General features: G+C 43.5%; 2 protein-coding genes across 2 annotated transcripts in view; both read left to right on the forward strand.

Moving 5' to 3' along the window:
- The first annotated feature begins 637 nt into the window (after positions 1 to 637).
- comtb (catechol-O-methyltransferase b) lies at positions 638 to 9,313 on the forward strand. The gene is made up of 6 exons (XM_083660679.1): positions 638 to 765; positions 2,087 to 2,258; positions 3,931 to 4,048; positions 7,058 to 7,251; positions 7,373 to 7,504; positions 8,445 to 9,313. Coding segments are annotated over exons 1-6 (798 nt in total). The 5' UTR covers positions 638 to 763; the 3' UTR covers positions 8,625 to 9,313.
- A 2,557-nt stretch (positions 9,314 to 11,870) lies between these two features.
- Positions 11,871 to 21,012, forward strand: part of grm6b (glutamate receptor, metabotropic 6b) — a gene marked incomplete at its 3' end in the record, with an annotated part of 15,679 nt that continues 6,537 nt past the window's right edge. Inside the window, exons 1-5 of the mRNA XM_083660529.1 lie at positions 11,871 to 12,170; positions 18,384 to 18,600; positions 19,671 to 19,806; positions 20,583 to 20,737; positions 20,947 to 21,012. The exon at positions 20,947 to 21,012 is cut by the window's right edge and continues 75 nt beyond it. Of these exons, the coding sequence (XP_083516655.1) occupies positions 11,886 to 12,170; positions 18,384 to 18,600; positions 19,671 to 19,806; positions 20,583 to 20,737; positions 20,947 to 21,012 (859 nt within the window). The 5' untranslated portion in view covers positions 11,871 to 11,885. The remainder of the gene's footprint in view (positions 12,171 to 18,383; positions 18,601 to 19,670; positions 19,807 to 20,582; positions 20,738 to 20,946) is intronic.

The following is a 21,012-nucleotide window of genomic DNA, read 5'->3' on the forward strand; positions in this document are numbered from 1 at the left end:
TTAAACCCTGTGTTGACTGACTTGGTGTGAATGAACAAACATCAGGGTTGAACTTGGGTCAAGTAACCCTGGCCCGACCCTGCTCATTGTGAAAGTGGTCATTGGAAGATAATGCTTTGCATTTATAGTAATGGGATTACAGCGATTTGATTATATATATATATTTATTTAACTGTAATCTGTGACAATCACATTACAGGTACATTTGGAGATGTTCTTTATCCCATCAGAATGGAAATGGGGTATTTGGATTGTGGAATGATCCACCCAAATATCATTTTAAACAGCTTGAAATAATAATGAGCAGTATTGCCTGCAGATAATGATATTATCTGTAACCAATATGACTCATATGCGCACTCAAATTCCAAGCAGTCCTTTGTGACCTAAGTTATGCGTGTGTGTGTGTGTGTGTGCGCGCGTGCGTGTGTGTGTGTGTGTGTGCGTGCGTGAGTGTGTGAGAGAGTGTGTGTGTGTGTGTGTGTGAGTGCGTCAAACTGTGCATGTGATGGTCGCTGGTTCTCCCAGTGAGATTTGGTCTGTTGCGCATTCCTTGCCTGCTCACATTAATTCAGCAGTTCATAGGGAGGGGGATGGAAGGAAGAGGGAGGAGGGAGGAGGGAGGAGTCAGTCCAGTGAAAGCCTACTACAGCATATGTTGGTGTGTTAAAACTAGAACTGGGCTGGGAAAACGGGTTTTCCTCTTACCGGAGGTGGCAAGACAAGAGGTGTGAAGCAGACAGGGAACACCGCCTGCCCACACATGTAAGTCTTGTTGTTTTCTATGTACTAGTAATGACAGCTGCTTTGCTAAGAACACAGCTTTTGTTTTGTATGGCTAACAAGTATTAAGTGTGTGGTGGTCCTGCATTGCTCAAGAGGTAGAGCACAGTCCAGTCTGCTTTCACTTCTGTTCTTGACCAACTGAACATGTGCACACTCGTGCTATTGTGAAACACTTTGGAGAAAAAGGATGCACTAAATATTCTGTGCCATATTCAACATTCCATGTTGATGCCACTGAAACTTCTCAATCATGGCCATTTTCAACAACAGGTCTAGTCTGTGCTGCCTATTAGTAATGCAGAACCTTTGTCCAAAAGTAATGTAATGTTGTGAAAACGTGTCAGGTTAAATATGTATGCATATTCTTGATCTCCTCCCTGTGATTCTTGTCTCTGAGATCGAGTCTTTTTATGATGCATACAATCCAAATGCGCAGACACTGTAGCATGTAGCTTGCTATGATGCAATGTTCTGTTACATGTCCCGACATAATACATCCTACCCCGTTTTCCTTGTGTTTCAGAACAACCATCAAAAGAATCTCAAACTATTCTCCATGCAGTTTTAAACTCACATTTCTGCGTCTGAACATCTTGCTCCACAAGTGTAACGTGTACATGAGATTGAAGCCAAAGTAAATCTTGCACAAGTCCCCAGGGCTCTGGCTATTGTTACACAGCTCTTAACCTCCGGCCCAGTTGCCATGCAACTCAAAAGTCCAAATCAAGAGGAATTACCTCAGCCACCATTATTCTAGCCATGCTCATGTACTGCTTTCCCACAGAAGCATACCTCATTTAATATTCTAGCCATATTCTTCCTCCTTTTTACTCATGTTTTCCCCCAACCCAGCTAAATCTACACCAAAACACATCCATTATGTTGGGTGTTTACTGTCCTATTGCAGTTGATGACATTGAGTTGATGTTTGCCTATGTTGATATGATGTTCTACTCCTGAGGGCCAGTGTGTGGGTTGGTCCTGGCAGCAACAGATATGATAATGAAAACAGGGCCAGTATGAGATAAGTGTCATACGATACGCTGCATAGTAAACACCCATCTCATTACCACAACACAAAAGGAGGACTGAGAGATGAGAGCTATGGGTGTTGATTTCCATACCCATTTATTTCATGGAGATGTGTTTGTTATTGATGTTCCGTATCTTGTGTATTTATTACAGCGGAAATAACAACATATTACATCTTTGATGTACATATTACATAGTACATATTACATCTTTGATGTGATATACTCTGATGACACTGATGTGTGTACTCTGTCTGGTTTGGTTGTAGGATGTGGCTGACTCTTCTTTACACGTGCACCGGGGGGGCAGCGATGCTGTACGCTCTGTACCGGTGGGTGATCCCCGCCGTTGTGCAGTATCACCCTGTATTGGCGCTAATGTGGCACGATGTCATCGTTGAGCGGATGCTGGACACGCTGACCCATTCCACACGTCCTCAGGTGGGCCTCGAATATATACACCTTCTGTTTTTCACTTGCCTCTCCCAAGACCAGACCCCATGCACTCATCATCAGGTCATGACCTCTGCCCTCCAACCAGAAGCTTTTGAGTGACCTGGTCTTGTGAGGAGAAAGCCATGCCTGAGTAATGATAGAGTGTAGGCTGACGGAAGGAGAAAAGAAATGTCCACATACCACGGTGGCTCAGTGGTAGAGCTGTCGCCTCACAGTCAGAAGGTCCTGAGTTCGATTCTCGCCTGGGACACTGTGAGCGCTGTGGTTGTGTTCCCCCCCATATCTTCAGTGCCTACTGCCCAGGTGGGGTATCTCGTCGTAAGGGCCTTTCTCTCTGTGTGGAGTTTGCATGTTCTCCCCGTGCTCCCCCAGGGGGTTCCTCCGTATATAACCCCCCCCCCCCCCCCCCCCCCCCACTAAAAACATGCAGAAGATCAGATCGTCATCGTCATCCAACCAGTGACGACAACATCCGAAGTTGGTCCCCGGGCGCTGTACGAGAAAGCGACCACTGCTCCTGGCCTGCCCCCCGGAGGAAAGGACATGCCTGGATGGGTTAAATGCAGAGGGCACTTTTCACCGGCCACCGTCAGCATGAGTGTGTTGTGGCCGCATGCATGTGTTGTGGTGTTCGTGTGACAATAAAAGACGGGGCTTGTCCCGTTACGAGAGTCTATCATCGTCCACATACCTATAGGTCAGCTTCAGAAAAAATGTCTAGAACACGTTCTACACTTTCTATGAATTACATGTACTTATGTATGTATGTAGTGCATACTGTGCATTATACAGGAGGGGTAGTTGCAATAAGCTGTTAACTCGTTTTAAAGTACTTTGACACAACATCTTATAGTGATTTATAAGATTTAAACCCCATTAATGCTATTTTATCCATACTTGACTATAACAATGTGAACAAGTAAAAACGACTGCTCAAGCGCATTACTGAACTTCCGAACCCGTTCTGCATGGAGCTTAAACTCCTGATCGCCTGTGTTCTTGGCCAGAATTGTTGAGGTTGACACCAAAACAAGCAGTGCTGAAGGCAGTCGGAGGCAGTTCAGGAGCAGATTGAGAGTTGGCTCAGACGAGTGGTGAGGTTGCTGCTGGGCGCAACACACTTTGCCAGACAATGCAATTTGCTGACCTAGATTTCACACACACAAGTGCCACAGGCTAAAAGAAAGGCACAATGTAGGCTAGAGGGCAGAGAAGCAGACTGGAAGGTTGCTGGTTTGAACCCAAGCCATGATGATAATGCTGATATGATATCAGAATCAGAATCACTTTTATTGCCACAGTATGCAAGTTACACACGAGGAATTTGTCTTAGTGTCTGTATGCAGCGTAGCGGTCACATCAATAGGATAAGATAAGTGAGATAATGAGATAAGAAGTAGGAAGATAACTAAAGACAATCACAAAGTTGCAAGTGCAATCAAATCGAGTACCGGTAAATATATACAATATGTACATGAGTGGACAAGTGTTCTGTGGATAATAAATATGAATTTACGTTGAAATTTTATTACATTTAATTTTGATATACATGTTAATAGTTATAGATCAAGAGGTGTCCATTACAAAGTGTGCTGCTGGCCATTGTAAAGTAAAACACCAATGTCCCCCCCCCCCCACCCCCAACTGCACCCTTCAGCGGATTCTGGGTGTAGTACAGAAGAACGCCACTAGAGGAGACCCTGGGAGTGTGATCAAAGCCATCGACAACTACTGCAGATACAAGGAATGGGCCATGCATGTGGGAGATGAGAAAGGTATCAGTGCCTTTCCTTCAACAGCTTTTATGTTTTGTTGTCTTCTCCTCCTTGTGTTGTTGTGTGTGTCTGTTTATGTTTTGTTGGTCCTCACCTCCTTGTGTTGTTGTGTGTGTGTCTGTTTATGTTTTGTTGGTCCTCACCTCCTTGTGTTGTTGTGTGTGTCTGTTTATGTTTTGTTGTCCTCTCCTCCTTGTGTTGTTGTGTGTGTGTCTGTTTGTGTTTTGTTGTCCTCACCTCCTTGTGTTGTTGTTGTGTGTGTCTGTTTATGTTTTGTTGTCCTCACCTCCTTGTGTTGTTGTGTGTGTGTCTGTTTATGTTTTGTTGGTCCTCACCTCCTTGTGTTGTTGTGTGTGTCTGTTTATGTTTTGTTGTCCTCTCCTCCTTGTGTTGTTGTGTGTGTGTCTGTTTGTGTTTTGTTGTCCTCTCCTCCTTGTGTTGTTGTGTGTGTGTCTGTTTGTGTTTTGTTGTCCTCTCCTCCTTGTGTTGTTGTGTGTGTGTCTGTTTATGTTGTGTTGTCCTCACCTCCTTGTGTTGTTGTTGTGTGTGTGTCTGTTTATGTTTTGTTGGTCCTCACCTCCTTGTGTTGTTGTGTGTGTCTGTTTATGTTTTGTTGGTCCTCACCTCCTTGTGTTGTTGTGTGTGTCTGTTTATGTTTTGTTGGTCCTCACCTCCTTGTGTTGTTGTGTGTGTCTGTTTATGTTTTGTTGGTCCTCACCTCCTTGTGTTGTTGTGTGTCTGTTTATGTTTTGTTGTCCTCACCTCCTTGTGTTGTTGTGTGTGTCTGTTTATGTTTTGTTGTCCTCTCCTCCTTGTGTTGTTGTGTGTGTCTGTTTATGTTTTGTTGGTCCTCACCTCCTTGTGTTGTTTTGTGTGTCTGTTTATGTTTTGTTGTCCTCACCTCCTTGTGTTGTTGTGTGTCTGTTTATGTTTTGTTGTCCTCACCTCCTTGTGTTGTTGTGTGTCTGTTTATGTTTTGTTGTCCTCACCTCCTTGTGTTGTTGTGTGTGTCTGTTTATGTTTTGTTGTCCTCTCCTCCTTGTGTTGTTGTGTGTGTGTCTGTTTATGTTGTGTTGTCCTCACCTCCTTGTGTTGTTGTTGTGTGTGTCTGTTTATGTTTTGTTGTCCTCACCTCCTTGTGTTGTTGTGTGTGTGTCTGTTTATGTTTTGTTGTCCTCTCCTCCTTGTGTTGTTGTGTGTGTGTCTGTTTGTGTTTTGTTGTCCTCACCTCCTTGTGTTGTTGTTGTGTGTGTCTGTTTATGTTTTGTTGTCCTCACCTCCTTGTGTTGTTGTGTGTGTGTCTGTTTATGTTTTGTTGGTCCTCACCTCCTTGTGTTGTTGTGTGTGTCTGTTTATGTTTTGTTGTCCTCTCCTCCTTGTGTTGTTGTGTGTGTGTCTGTTTGTGTTTTGTTGTCCTCTCCTCCTTGTGTTGTTGTGTGTGTGTCTGTTTGTGTTTTGTTGTCCTCTCCTCCTTGTGTTGTTGTGTGTGTGTCTGTTTATGTTGTGTTGTCCTCACCTCCTTGTGTTGTTGTTGTGTGTGTGTCTGTTTATGTTTTGTTGGTCCTCACCTCCTTGTGTTGTTGTGTGTGTCTGTTTATGTTTTGTTGGTCCTCACCTCCTTGTGTTGTTGTGTGTGTCTGTTTATGTTTTGTTGGTCCTCACCTCCTTGTGTTGTTGTGTGTGTCTGTTTATGTTTTGTTGGTCCTCACCTCCTTGTGTTGTTGTGTGTCTGTTTATGTTTTGTTGTCCTCACCTCCTTGTGTTGTTGTGTGTGTCTGTTTATGTTTTGTTGTCCTCTCCTCCTTGTGTTGTTGTGTGTGTCTGTTTATGTTTTGTTGGTCCTCACCTCCTTGTGTTGTTTTGTGTGTCTGTTTATGTTTTGTTGTCCTCACCTCCTTGTGTTGTTGTGTGTCTGTTTATGTTTTGTTGTCCTCACCTCCTTGTGTTGTTGTGTGTCTGTTTATGTTTTGTTGTCCTCACCTCCTTGTGTTGTTGTGTGTGTCTGTTTATGTTTTGTTGTCCTCTCCTCCTTGTGTTGTTGTGTGTCTGTTTATGTTTTGTTGTCCTCACCTCCTTGTGTTGTTTTGTGTGTGTCTGTTTATGTTTTGTTGGTCCTCACCTCCTTGTGTTGTTGTGTGTGTCTGTTTATGTTGTGTTGTCCTCACCTCCTTGTGTTGTTGTGTGTGTCTGTTTATGTTTTGTTGTCCTCTCCTCCTTGTGTTGTTTTGTGTGTCTGTTTATGTTTTGTTGTCCTCACCTCCTTGTGTTGTGTGTGTGTCTGTTTATGTTTTGTTGTCCTCACCTCCTTGTGTTGTTGTGTGTGTCTGTTTATGTTTTGTTGTCCTCACCTCCTTGTGTTGTTGTGTGTGTGTCTGTTTATGTTTTGTTGTCCTCTCCTCCTTGTGTTGTTTTGTGTGTCTGTTTATGTTTTGTTGTCCTCACCTCCTTGTGTTGTTGTGTGTGTGTCTGTTTATGTTTTGTTGTCTTCTCCTCCTTGTGTTGTTGTGTGTGTCTGTTTATGTTTTGTTGTCCTCACCTCCTTGTGTTGTTGTGTGTGTGTCTGTTTATGGTTTGTTGGTCCTCACCTCCTTGTGTTGTTGTGTGTGTGTCTGTTTATGTTTTGTTGGTCCTCACCTCCTTGTGTTGTTGTGTGTGTGTCTGTTTATGGTTTGTTGGTCCTCACCTCCTTGTGTTGTTGTGTGTGTGTCTGTTTATGGTTTGTTGGTCCTCACCTCCTTGTGTTGTTGTGTGTGTGTCTGTTTATGGTTTGTTGGTCCTCACCTCCTTGTGTTGTTGTGTGTGTGTCTGTTTATGGTTTGTTGGTCCTCACCTCCTTGTGTTGTTGTGTGTGTGTCTGTTTATGGTTTGTTGGTCCTCACCTCCTTGTGTTGTTGTGTGTGTCTGTTTATGGTTTGTTGGTCCTCACCTCCTTGTGTTGTTGTGTGTGTGTCTGTTTATGTTTTGTTGGTCCTCACCTCCTTGTGTTGTTGTCTGTGCTGTTTGCCGCAGGGTGCATCCTTGACTCGGTGGTGAGTGAGGTGAGCCCTGCCACTGTGCTGGAGCTGGGAACCTACTGTGGCTACTCCGCCGTGCGAATAGCCCGCCTGCTTCCCCCTGATGCCAGACTCCTGACTCTGGAATTCAACCCCCGCTGTGCTGCCATTGCCCGTCAAATCATAGCTTTCGCAGGAGTAGAGGACAAGGTAAAGCCAGGTGTGACCAGATGAGCTGAACAACAGTTCATGTGAATGAAATGCTGTTACATTGTGCTGTACATTTTTTTTTTTTTACAGGTCCAGTTAATTAACTTTTTTTTTTTTACAGGTCCAGTTAATTGAGGGGCCGTCTGGGGACTGGATCCCCAAAATGAAGGAGTGTTTCGGGGTGGAAACATTTGACTTGGTGTTCCTGGATCACTGGAAAGATCGCTACCTTCCCGACACAAAGTTGATGGAGGCAAGTCTTAACTTTTACATATACAGCCATTCATCAAATCCTTTGTCTGTTTCTTGTTTTTAACTTTTTTATTTTCTTCTTTTTTTGGGTTTCGTAACACTATCAGAATCAGAATCAGAAAGACTTTAATGATCCCCGGGGGGAAATTGGGAGTTATATTGTATATACTATATTGTATCATTTACTAATAGTTTTTCAGGGAGACATTTTATGAGCCCCTTGGGGTTTCCCTGGTCTTAACTTGCACAATAATGCATTAGTATCCTGGCTGTAGACTATTGAGTGATTCCTTCAGATCATGTACTGATCAGGTATATCCTATGCATACACACAGTCACATACCACTGCTTAAGCATTAATAAGTAACAACACACACTCAGTCATGGGGGTTTGGATTATTGACCTCATTCCAAGAATGTATAATTTCTGATGGGAGTCTAAGGGCATTTTCAGACCTGGGGTTGGGTATCGTTAAAAGAAAATCTATACCGATACGGTACCTTGACTTTGATACCGGTTCTTAAACCATAATTTTTTAGATTCTTTACTCTCTCTGTTAAAAAAACAAAAACAACTAATGTTACAGTTGTAAAAAATATGTCCAAACTTTAAAAAAAATTAAGTTGGAGATACACAATTCAGTATCTGTAATCTTGTATTGTACTGTACTGTATTCCAAAACATTTGGATTTTTGGACGGCTCCAAATCATATTGGGGACGGGGGGGGGTTACAATGTCAAAATTATATCATTATCACTTGAGTTTCATTTCCCTTGGGTTGAGGTATACTCTTGGCAAATGTGTCCCGTATGACTCTATATTCCTCATGGAGTTTGTTATATTAGGTATATTTTTCCTTATACACTGACCATGTTTTTCTTGATGTTTTCAAATGATTTGCCCAATGCCTTGTGTGACTCCCGCGTTCCTTTCCGTCAGGAGTGCGGCCTCCTCAGGAAAGGCAGCGTCCTGCTGGCAGACAACGTCATCTGCCCCGGGACCCCTGAGTACCTGGAGTACGTCCGCGGCAGCCCGCGCTACGAGAGCCGCTACTTCAAATCTCACCTGGAGTACACCAAAGTGGAGGATGGCCTGGAGAAGTCCGTTTTCTTAGGGTAGTTTAACAAATACTGTCCCATATTACACTGCCACTGATAAAGCCTTACAACAGGCATGTCCAAAGTCCAGCCTGGGGGCCAATTGCGGCCCGCGAGCTTAAGCGGCCGTCGGCTTGTCTCTCAAAATATACTATACTGGAAATCTTGTGCGCTATCCGCGCTCGATTCCTAGGCTTTCCCGCTATGCAGGCTCGCCATCGCCCGCCCTGCCGCTGTGACCATCACTGATGATGTCATAGACATTGCAACGTCATCAGTGGGACATAAATTGAAACAAACAAACAAACAGAGCCCACTTGCTCCCTTTGATGATGTGGCCCTCCACACAGTATTGGTTAATCAAGCAAGTTCACTTTGCATTTTTTCCATTCACCTAACGATGACAGCACTATCATACAGTTTGTAGACAAGCACCAAGTAGGAACTACACAGGTGGAACTAATGTTTTCAGATGGTAAACAAAATCCTTAGAATACAATTGTATTGTATGTGATTTTTTTATTAACCCATATGATGTGAGAAGCAGCTGCCCGCCCCCCTGGTATTTTCACATGATCTAATCTGGCCCCCATTCGAAAAAGTTTGCACACCCCTGCCTTACACACACAGGCAGAGGTTCTTCTGTACCAGCTAAACCTGTTGAGTTTTTTTAGTATATTTTGGAAAGTGTTAAATTTATATTAAAATAACATGTAATTGGAAAACAAATTACATTGTACTGTGTGCCTTATTATTTTATCGCTATGATGGAAGAAGTAATTTGTGTTGTAATACTCTGTGCATCCTGTGAGGCAGAGGCAAATATGATGACATTTCTAAATTGGTACAGTAGGCGGCAGTAGTGCTCCTCTGTTCTAATTGAGAGCTGATGAGCTGCAAGCTGCATAACATGTCTCTTTTTGCATTACATTTCATGCTAAAGATAATCACATTGACGGACCATTGAGAAAAGTCTCAAAAGTCTTATTTCCTATGTAATCCGTACTCCGATTCACAGAGGAAATCCAGTGGGCGATAGCATCGGTAGCTGGGTGTAACGTTTGAATAACTGGGGCTAAAAAAACATCTTGTTTTCCTACAGCAGAGACTCAAATCAATAATGTATCAAAGAGGGAATCCAGATGTTTGGTGCTGAAAACCTATTCTCTGGCCTCATATTTTACAATTGTGTCGACATTAACAGGTGTTTGTTTGAGAGAGAGAGAGAGAGAGAGTGTGCACACGTGTGTGTGTGTGTGTGTGTGTGTGTGTGTGTGTGTGTGTGTGTCTGTGAATCAAATCACTGCTCATCTAATCTCTCAGAGTGACAGAGTTCCATCATACACGGGGGAGGGTTCTGCATTTCATTCAGCTGTATGAAAAAAAGGGCTAGTCCACCTAGGGCTTTCTTCACAGACGCCCACATGATAATCCCAATCTGTAGCCATTAGTGCGCTGAGAGAAAGGGCGAGAAGAGGTTTCAACAGAGAAAGAGCGGCAGAGAGAGAGAGTGAGGAGGTCAGCGGAGAGAGGGAGGGAGGGAGGGAGTCAGCGGAGAGAGTGAGGGGGGAGGCAGAGAGAGAGAGAGGGAGGGAGGGAGGGGGGAGTGCCTGGGATAGAGATGCAAACAGAGAGAAAAGAGAGAGGGAGAGCTTTTAAGGGATTTGGCAGTGATTTGTAGAATCTCACTGGCATAATGTTGTGCTTTTTTCTACTTTTCCCTGATTCTGCCATGATGCTATCTATACCCTAATGCCTGGAAAGTCAGCATTTTCATTTTGTTTTTTATTAGAAATCAAAACTCTTTTCTTTTTCATACCATTGTTTGATTTCCATTGCGGTTATTTTGAGAAAGCACATAGGCTGTCTGAGATGATAGAGGATTTACCTTCTGTGAGGAGAGGAAAGCATTGCCTCTAGATATCATCAAATATTGGACCATGGATGAAGTCCTGTTTGGAACTCATGTGATGGCTGAAGTCAAGATTCAATGAGGAATGGGCAGGTAAGAAGTCCATTTAATTCAGTTCAGCTTCCTGTGGTAGCCTTTTCAAAATGGGAAAAGAACAACAACATTGCAATGGTTGTGGGTCTTCCATATCTTAGATTCACATTTTGATTACAATAATGTTGAGAAATGTTGATTGATTCCGATTACTATGATTTCCATTCATTCATCTAGACAAGTGGAAGTGTCTGTGGAAGAATTTGTAAATGTCAGGTAGCTCCACAAATAAAGTTTGACTTTATGTATTGCATTTTTTGAGCAAGCTTGAAAATATTCAAGTAAATTGAAATATACTGTAGGCCTATGCATGCAATGTTCAAAATTCTGAAATATTAGCTAATATTGAGTTGGATATTATGCGGTACCCCAAATCATAAAATGTAAATATTGAAGTATACTTACATTTCTATTAATTAGATTTTAACTTCCGCAGTGCACTACTCTAAATGTTGTCAATGTATTGCAGATATGATTCATCTCCTCTAGCTTTTGAACCATGAAATATGACTGTTCACTTATTGCGAAATTCATAGTTTCCCTTATGCTCTGCTCTCAGATGCATTAGAAAAGCTTCAAATATTTACTTTGGATCATCCTAAACTCTGTCTAAAAAATTCTCTTAAGCCACAGCTGAATATATTTTGATCTTTTTATATTTATTTCATGTTCTCAATTCTGATCCAGGGCACCAAAATAAACTACAGGTCCACATGGCTTTGTAAAAAATACTGAAATTCACAGCAGCAATGTTAGAATCTTCCAACGTTCCTTTTGCATTTAAATACACTTTGTTACCTGATAAGGAAATCATATGAGATTATATTAAATTGCACTGCTGGCTTGACACACTGGGCAGCAGTTTGTATGGAAGACAGAGAACTTGCTGTTGTAAAATGTACAAAATAGTAAAACACCTCATCCAGGTGCCAATGTTTAGACATGATGTGATGACCAGACCTCTGTCTGTCCCTAGGTATCACAGGTAGAGGGAGGAGCCTGCTGCTGTAGGTACCTCGGGTGGCCGTCATCATGACATCACAGACCCATCACTCGTCCCAGCGGTCACCATCGGGGTGCCTGTTAAGATGGTGGCCTCGGGTGCTGTGGGTGCTGATGGTGGGCGCGGGCCCGGGCACGCGGGCCCAGGAGGGCACCCAGCCCCACTCCATCAAAATCGAGGGCGACATCACCCTGGGCGGGCTGTTCCCAGTGCACTCTCGCGGGCCAGTTGGGGTGCCATGCGGGGAGATCAAGAAGGAGAAGGGGATCCACCGCATGGAGGCCATGCTGTACGCCCTGGACCAGATCAACAGCGACCCCGACCTGCTGCCCAACATCACCCTGGGCGCCCGCATCCTGGACACCTGCTCCAGAGACACCTACGCCCTGGAGCAGTCGCTCACCTTCGTCCAGGCCCGCATCCAGAAGGACACCTCGGACGTGCGCTGCTCCGACGGACAGCCCCCCATCATCCCCAAACCAGAGAGCGTGGTCGGGGTAATCGGTGCGTCTGGAAGCTCAGTGTCCATCATGGTGGCCAATGTTCTCAGACTGTTTGCGGTGAGAAATCTTTTCGCTTCATTCATTTCAGTCAACTCCATTCATTAGACTCTGAAGGCACAACATTTTAGTGACCACTTATTTTTTGGTGAAGTGCACTGATGAGGTGAATACAGGTAAAAGCCAATATCCCTTATTGAGTTCCCTTATTAAATCTGTATCATAATGAGGAGATGAGAAGCATTTAGATAAGCTTTTTAGGCTTTGACAGTTGCGATGTAGATTGTGAAAAAGGAGGCAACACACACACACTACTCCTCTTGAGGTTGTATCATTACAACATCTGATCAGTAGTATCAGAAAACTGTAAATAGTTTTGAAGTCATTCATTGAGTTTGACAGTTATCTTCTTCTTCCAATTGCTTTCCGGCAGACTGGAGGCCTTGCGGCAAATTGCTGCCACTCACAGTTGGATGGTCTCACTCTAGACCTGGTTCTTCTTCTTCTTCGTCTTTCAAGTTTCCAGTGTTTCAAATTCTCAAACCTCCTCAATCTTGGCTGTTGTGCCTCACCTCATGTTCCTCTGCTCCTCATGCCTCCTGAGCAATGTGCCTTCACCTTCGTGAAGGGCTCCTCCATTAATAGAGATTTCAGCCCAGGGGCGGAAGCCATCGTCTGGTTCATTCTCCCTGCTCACACACCTTGTTTGCTTGTTTCCATTTGACAGTTATTGAGAGTTGATTTGAGTTAAGTTGTGGACCAGTGATGTCATTGATGTCATTCATGCACAAGCCAGGCTAACAAATGACATCACTGGTCCACAGCTTCACTCAAATCAACTCTCAATAACTGTCACACTGAATGAATGCCTGCAAAACTGTTTATAGTTTTCTGATATACTACTGATGTTGTAATGATACAAAGCTGTGTTCCTTTAAGGCTCAAACTATTAATATTGTTGAACTTCTCCACGCATGTTCAATTAGCTCACTTTGATTTCACCTGAGCGCCACATTGAGGCAGAGCCTAATTTTCAGTGGAACCAAGTTACATTGCAAAAGTCACAGTCAACAAGATGAATCCACCAAAATAGACCAATAATCAAAAGAAAGTAGATTCATTCAAGCATGGTAACATTTTAAATCTTTAGTTAAAATTGGCTAAGTGGTGGTGTCAGTCACGATTTGTGATGGAAGTGATGTCATCAGTGATGTGATGTCACTTGAGCTTATGATGTCATCAGTGAACTGTGATGTAATATGAGTGGATGGTGCCTGGGTGGGTGGTGTCTGTCTGTCTGTCTGTCTGTCTGTCATGATTTTGGGAGCCTGGGGAGCGGGCGATTTCCATAACTGCAACCATGGCGCATCATCTCCAGACTCCACCCTAGGAATCGAAATTCCTAGTTTAATAAAAAGCAGATATTGACGTGTTATGGATAAAAAAATCTTAAAAACAGCTGAAACAAAAGGAAAGACAGTTGGGAGAGTAGATACGAAGGCTAGTCCTGATCCTTGGTCCACTATTTCGACTGCATCCACACTTATTTTTAATCCCATTCAGAAAACTTGGATGGATAATAGCATTTTGAATCTGGTAGATAGGTCATGGAGACCCTTACGTTTTATACAGCACATATTCTGTGTGATGCGATTTTATATAATCAGTGGCGATTCTAGAGTCTGTAGAGGCCCTAGGCAAAAACTCCCCGGGGGCCCCTCCAACCTCATCACTATCATTTTATTATTAACCTACACCAACAAAAAAGACATAAATATTATAAGTAGAATTCCTCAAGTTCCTAGGAAGTATTTTATTAGCCTATTCATAGCTTTCATACATGGTGCAAAGTTAACTTTTTTGCCCACCTGCCAAATGTCTAGTAAATGTTCAAATGTTACCAGCCACTAGGGTTGTCAACCGTCCCTTAAAATACGGAATTGTCCCGTAAACAAAAAGACGTGTTCCGTATTGAACTGATACGGGACACGCTTTGTCCCGTATTGGAGAAACAATGCAGTGCAAAGAGTGGCAGGCTATTTGTATTGAGGGAGAAACTCCGTAGCAGCTGCAGCTGCTCTGCCCCTCGGCCTGTGTGGTGTCATGTTACGTTCAACTACCCTAGAATGTGCTTCTCTGATTGCTGTGAGTCACGACCAATAAACCGCTGTCAGCGTTGCTAGATTCAACTAAACTCTGACGACAGCACATTGAGTAAGCTTTTTTCTTAATACAGCTGTTAACTCACATTTCATTTGGTTTGAAAACCAAATGAAATGTGAGTTCACGTGACGGGCTGGTTTACCAGGCTAGTTTTAGCCTATTAAGAATAAGAAACTTCTGTTTTGTGACGCCCAAATACAATTCTTGAATGATAATAAGAGGCTACGTGCAAAAATGCAAAAACTGATCAAATTCAGGTTTGCTTGTCTTAATAATAATGGGTAGGCTAAATGGTTGAAGTTGAAGCAATTGCAGTTATGTGATTGTTAATAATTCCACTACTGAGAAAAGGTGACACCATAGCTAGCTGAATTTATTCAAGTATCTCCCCATAGGCTAAGCTAAAATCACAGCATTCTGTTATCTACCTAATCAATATCTGCTCCACTTGTTTTTTTCCACATCCTCTTTTTTCTCTTTCGTTTTGACTTCCAGATCATTTCATTTCCTTCATTCACTTTCGATTCAAGAGAATACGTGAATCATGCAAGTTTGACGGGAATGAGTCACATACATTCTCTTGAATTGAAAGTGAAAGTGAATTCACGTCATTCAAAATAAATCGTCCAGGCCAGGGGATGAAATGGAGCCCCTTTAGGGAGGTTTCAATGTCATTGCAAATTATCCATTGGTTGTTTAATGGAGAGGGGTTTGTGGTCACTGCTGTGGAGTAAAGTTTGTCAGCCCTCGGGGGGCCCTAACGGACTGGGGCCCCAAGCAGTTGCCTGCCTTGCCTGTTCACAAGCTGCGCCTCTGTATATAATTCATAATAATAATCATCATAATGGATTTCCGTATAGTTTTACAGTCCCATGGCGCAGCTACTGAGTGTTACAATAACACTTCAGTGGGACTGTGAACGCTATATGAACGGTGGCCACCACAAGCTAATCCATGTCATTTGTTGAGTGTCTGTTTGTTGAATGTGCAGTGGAATTGCTCCACGACGATTGACCTCTGATAATTGATTGCACTGCTCATTGCAGTGATGGGCCACTGAGTCTGTGTAAATCCCACATTATGTCATGTTCTCACTGACTTACTGACATAGTCGGCCACCAACCTGGAATTGTCTGTGTGTGTGAGAAAAGAAAGAGTTCTGGCTTGGGTCAAATTGGCTATCAAATTGATTATGCATAATTCATGATATATGTCGTTTGTAGTTGGAGGCAACTTGTTGCAGCATTCTTATTGGCGAGTGGTGATATTAGTTGAGAGCCAAGGAAGCAGCTTGTATACGGGCAGATGTTAACTACAGAATTATAGATCCCAGCGTCCACTAAGCCCCTCTCAGCAGCTCAGCACCCCGGGCTGAAAATAGAGCATCGGGGCAGAGGGATGACATCAGTTCTAGGATATCAGCAACTTGTGGCCTATAGTCGGTGTGGAGTAGATTTAGCTAAATGGTGGGTTTCCTCCTACACTGTCCATATGTGCTGCTCTCCGCACTCCGGATGCATCTAAAGTGATGTCCACTGAGCATCTCCTGGCTCTGTCTATCCGAAGCCCTAGTGTGAGATTTTTCACTATCCATCGTACATACAGTAGCTATATCACCAAAGTCATCCTTTGCTTCAGGTGAGAAATGCAGGCCCACGCATATAACACAGCTGTTTTTTTAATGAAGGCTGTGATTGATCAACTTGAATAGATTATCAGACCACTATGCCGCCTTCAAATCTAGTTTGGTGGGACTCTGGTATGGTATTGTGTTGTGTGTGTATGGTCTCTATCGATATGTCCAAATAGCACAAAATTCAGCACTGCACTCTGTCGGGTTCCCAGCAGCGCACTTCCCAAGTTTGAAGTCAATCCGACAAATGGTTCTAGGGATTAACCACTTTTTGTGTTGCCAGTAGGTGGCGCTATGCGGAATTGCACAAAATTAGGCACTGCACTCCATCAGGTCCCCCTAAGCGCACTCCCCAAGTTTGAAGTGGATCGGATGATGATTCTTGAGATAAACCACTTTTTGTGTTGCCAGTAGGTGGCGCTATGCCGAATTGGGGGGGTGTCTGTGTGTGTGTGTGTGTGTGTGTGTGGGGGGGGGGGGGGGGTGGCTGGGTGGCGTGCTGGGCCCGGCCGATGTGACACAAATCCTGACTAACACCGCCCGCCGGCCGGCCCACCCGCCCGCCTGTCCAATTTTATTATAAAGGATAAACATTTTATTCTACAGTTCAGCTTCTTTAATAAGTTTGTTTACACAGGATTCATTTAATACATTTTCTGGAGAAAGCCTTTAAAAGTTTCACAATACTTAGAGTCAACCAATATTTCAGTGTTTTGTCTATGATCATAGAAATTGCAAACTGTGCAGTTAAACTTCAAAACTGGCTAGTCTACTGAAAGGGGATAATTAGCAAAACATATATTGAAAAAGCATTTAACAAGCAAATTCAACTTTTCAGAATGCATGTCTTGGCACATTTCATACCTTGAAGAAGTCTTTGGTAAATCAGTGTCCTGAATATTGTATTCCCCATACTCCATTCCTGAGGTGTTCAAATAAATGACTTTCTATTGCACACAGTGTCTAGGTACATCATGAATCATATATAGATGACATGCTTGTCATGGAGAACAGCATACTTTTTACAGTGTGCTGTTTTGTCAAATTTGGAATGATAAATCAGGATCAGATCATTGATTTTGGACAATATAATTCACAGATAGGTTACTGACTGCGCGATGATTCCAGAAAAATGTCATTGTTTGGATGCTCTTTGGCACTGATATGGCTCATTGATTTCTGAAAGTGAATGGATGCAGATGCTTTATGTGGGATTAATTTGGGAGATTATAATCTGGGCCCAGTTGCTCAAAGCTTTCCCTTAGGGTCAGAGTTAAGGTGTCCATAAAATAGAATTGGCTGCACAAAACACCCTTAAATCTTCTCCATAAGGTTAAACATTTTAAGGAAAACATAAGCACAAGATTTAAGGGTGTTTTGTGCAGCCGATTCTATTTTATGAACACCTTAACTCTGACCCTAAGGGAAATCTTGACCTAAAGTGCTTTGTGCAACTGGGCCCTGCTGGCCCTGTTATGAATGTGCAGGCAGACAATTGAACGGCGTGGCGATGCCGACACACACACTTGCGGACGCTGATGTCGCCATTCCTCTTGGAACTTGTCTCTCTCTCACACAATGCTGGAAGACTTTTGTTGCGCAGTCTGTTATCCACTAGACCCACATGTGGTCCTGTGCATAACGTGGAGGCGGAGCATCGCAGGGCAGGGTTAACACAGAGCAGCGACATTTAAGCTGCGCGTGGCCATCAGAATTAAATATATTGTATGGCTTACAGCTGAGAAATGCTAACCTTTTTCGACTCTCTTGATCTCTGTCTCTCTCCCGCTGTGCTTAACGTAATTTGACTAAAACCCCCTATAATCCTTCCAGATAATCTGTGAAATGGTTCTCTCGCTCCTCTCTCCTCCCCTTGTGTCTACCTTTCCTCCCCTCGTCCCTCCAGAGGATCCAACGTTAAGCCAGGCGGGCCGGCATTAGCAGGGTCCAGAGTTTGAGGCTGTCGACATAAACTGTGTCATTAAGGAAGTAGCACACCAGTAAATTAATCTTCTCATCCTTTCATTTTTTCTCTCTCTCCAAACAAATGCTTTTTACAGCAGTGGCTCCCCACCATCTGTATCTCACTATGATGTTTGCTATATCCTCAGCACAAACCACATCTGGGTAGATCACACACTGCAAAGTTGCCCCAATCCCGCGAGGATTACCGGCGAGAACATTCGCCGTGCGCAAGAGATGAACATTCTCCATGATGGTGCAATTTGTGGTGTATTGTCTGGCAACTCATCAGCTCAAAGGCATTACGTTGGAAGGCCTACATTTTCACGCTGTTTAGTTCTTTGTCTAGACAATCGGATGAGAGAGTGGTGCGTCGTCCCTTCATGGGGTTCAGTGCCTGTCCTCGTTATACGTTCCTCCTTGTGTTCACTTATCGGCCTAATAATCCTCCGCTAGTCGTATGTTCCACTTGACCTGGCCCTCTAGTTTACCGGTGACCCATCTGTGTGCCTCAGATCCCCCAGATCAGCTACGCCTCCACGGCCCCAGAGCTGAGCGACAACAGCCGCTATGAGTTCTTCTCCCGCGTGGTGCCCCCGGACTCCTACCAGGCCCAGGCCATGGTGGACATCGTCAAGGCCATGGGCTGGAACTACGTCTCCACGCTGGCCTCCGAGGGCAACTATGGAGAGAGCGGCGTCGACGCCTTCCTCCAGCTATCCAGAGAATCAGGTTTGTGTGTCTGATTGCGGTGTGAATTTACTGCTGAGCGGATGTGATAAAGCCAGTAGAGCATGTTGTGTTCTACTGGAAACCATCAGAGACCAGTAGAACACCAGCAGAAGCAGAACAGCCATTAACAGTGTGAGATGGCTAAAACATTCTATTGGAAACCATCACAAACCATTAGAAGAAGAAATATTAGAAATACAGCCTCTAATGGAAACTATTAGAAACCAATACAGACCATTTTGGGAACCATCAGAAATCATTCAGAATCATTAAAAACCTTTAGAAACCAATTCAGCCTATAATGGAGACCATTAAAACCATTATTATTAGATCAGTGTCCAAAAACACACTACAAACTCTGGACCTAATGGATTCTGATGCCCCCCCTTCCCAACAGGGATGACATGACTCATGTGACATCAGTGTCATAACTATTAGATTTCATTTCAACAAAAATCATACCCCGATTAGCTTTATGCTAATTGAATGATGTACAGTTTACTTCTGTACCAGCAGCTCTTTTATAAGTAGATGAAAACTGCAGACATTTTTCTCAGTTTCAATAGAGAGCAATTTAACTGCTCTGTAGTCACTATTGTAATCTGCTATCCTTTTTTTAGATATCACTTATGATTCTGACAAAAGAATTATCGCAGCAAGGTAGGGCTGCAACTAACGATTATTTTCATTATCAATTAATCTGTCCATTGTTCTCTCGACTAATCGTTTGGTCTATAAAATGTCACAAAATGGTGAAAAATGTAGATTTTGTCTTATTTTGTCCTGTCCAACAGTCCACCACCCAAAGATAATCAGTTTACTGTGATAGAAGACTAAAGAAACCAGAAGATTTACATTTAAAAAGCTGGAACGAGATCATTTTAGTATGTTTTTCTTTCAAATGAGTCTGCATGATTAATTGATTATAAAAAATAGTTGGCGATTAATTTTCTCTCGATGTAATCAATTAATCGACGAATCGTTGCAGCTCTACAGCAGTGCACTAATTTAAATTCCTGGTAAAGAGGGATTTACTGCAATGAGTATTGTTCCCTGTGTGTTTGGTGCAGGGGGGGTGTGTATTGGCCAGTCCATAAAGATTCCCAGAGAGCCCAGACCAGGGATGTTCGATAAGGTCATCAAGAGACTGATGGAGACCTCCAATGCTCGCGGGGTCATCATCTTCGCCAGCGAGGATGACATCAAGTGAGTCAAACTCTACTGTGCTTAATGTTAGAGAACAGGAATCAGCCAGATGACAAAATATACAGGAAAACATGTTGCTCTGGATTATTCCATTTTGTGTCCCGGAAGTGATGGAGTGAAGTGAAGGAGGCCCACTGACGATGTCATCAGTGATGTCACTTGAGCAATTATGCATTGTGACATCAATTATGTCATCAGTGATGTTATAAGAGACTGACGATATCATCAGTGATGTCATAAGACTGATGGATGTAAACTTAAGGGACACACACACACACCCGTGTGCGCCAATAGAGCAGGCGAGGCCATGCAGCAGCCAAGCTGCATGGCACACACACACACACACACACACACACACACACACACACACACACACACACACAAGGAGGCCCACTGATGATGTCATCAGTGATGTCACTTGAGCAATTATGCATTGTGACATCAATGATGTCATCAGTGATGTCATAAAACACTGACGATGTCATCAGTGATGTCATAAGACTGATGGATGTAAACTTAAGGGGGACACACACACACACCCGTGTGCTCCAATAGAGCAGGCGAGGCCATGCAGCAGCCGAGCTGTGCGCGAGGCCATGCAGCAGCCGAGCTGCGTATGCGAGCTGCAGGGCGAGACTAGGAATCAAGTGCGTGAGATGCCTAGTGGTAATATACTGTCAGTGAAGGCAGCACTCACTCAAGTCAGTGTATCTTAACCAATCTGCAGAGGAGTGGATTACAAAAGGTGTTGTAAAGTATTTTCTTTCTCCTCCCAGGCGGGTGCTGGAGGCGGCCAAGCGGGCCAACCTGACCGGACACTTCCTGTTTGTTGGCTCTGACAGCTGGGGGGCCAAAAGCGCCCCCATTCTAGACCAGGAGGATGTGGCTGAGGGCGCAGTCACCATCCTGCCCAAACGAGCCTCCATCGATGGTATGTCAAGTATTTAAAACGGAATATGACGTCTAACTCTGAGGATGTCCACAGCTTTAGTCGGTCCAATAAAATTTTTGTGCAGATGCCAGTACAGTAAATATGTGAAATGCCATTATATGAATCACGGTTATCAGTTGGAGCGCAGTTCAAATGGATACATGCAATTTCCATTTAATGTGAAATTAATATTTAAATGTTGTATTCAGGATTCGACCAGTACTTCACTTCAAGGTCTCTGGAAAACAACAGAAGAAACATCTGGTTTGCAGAGT

Source organism: Poromitra crassiceps (genome assembly GCF_964638095.1).
Source record: "Poromitra crassiceps genome assembly, chromosome: 25".
NCBI classification, from domain to species: domain Eukaryota; kingdom Metazoa; phylum Chordata; class Actinopteri; order Beryciformes; family Melamphaidae; genus Poromitra; species Poromitra crassiceps.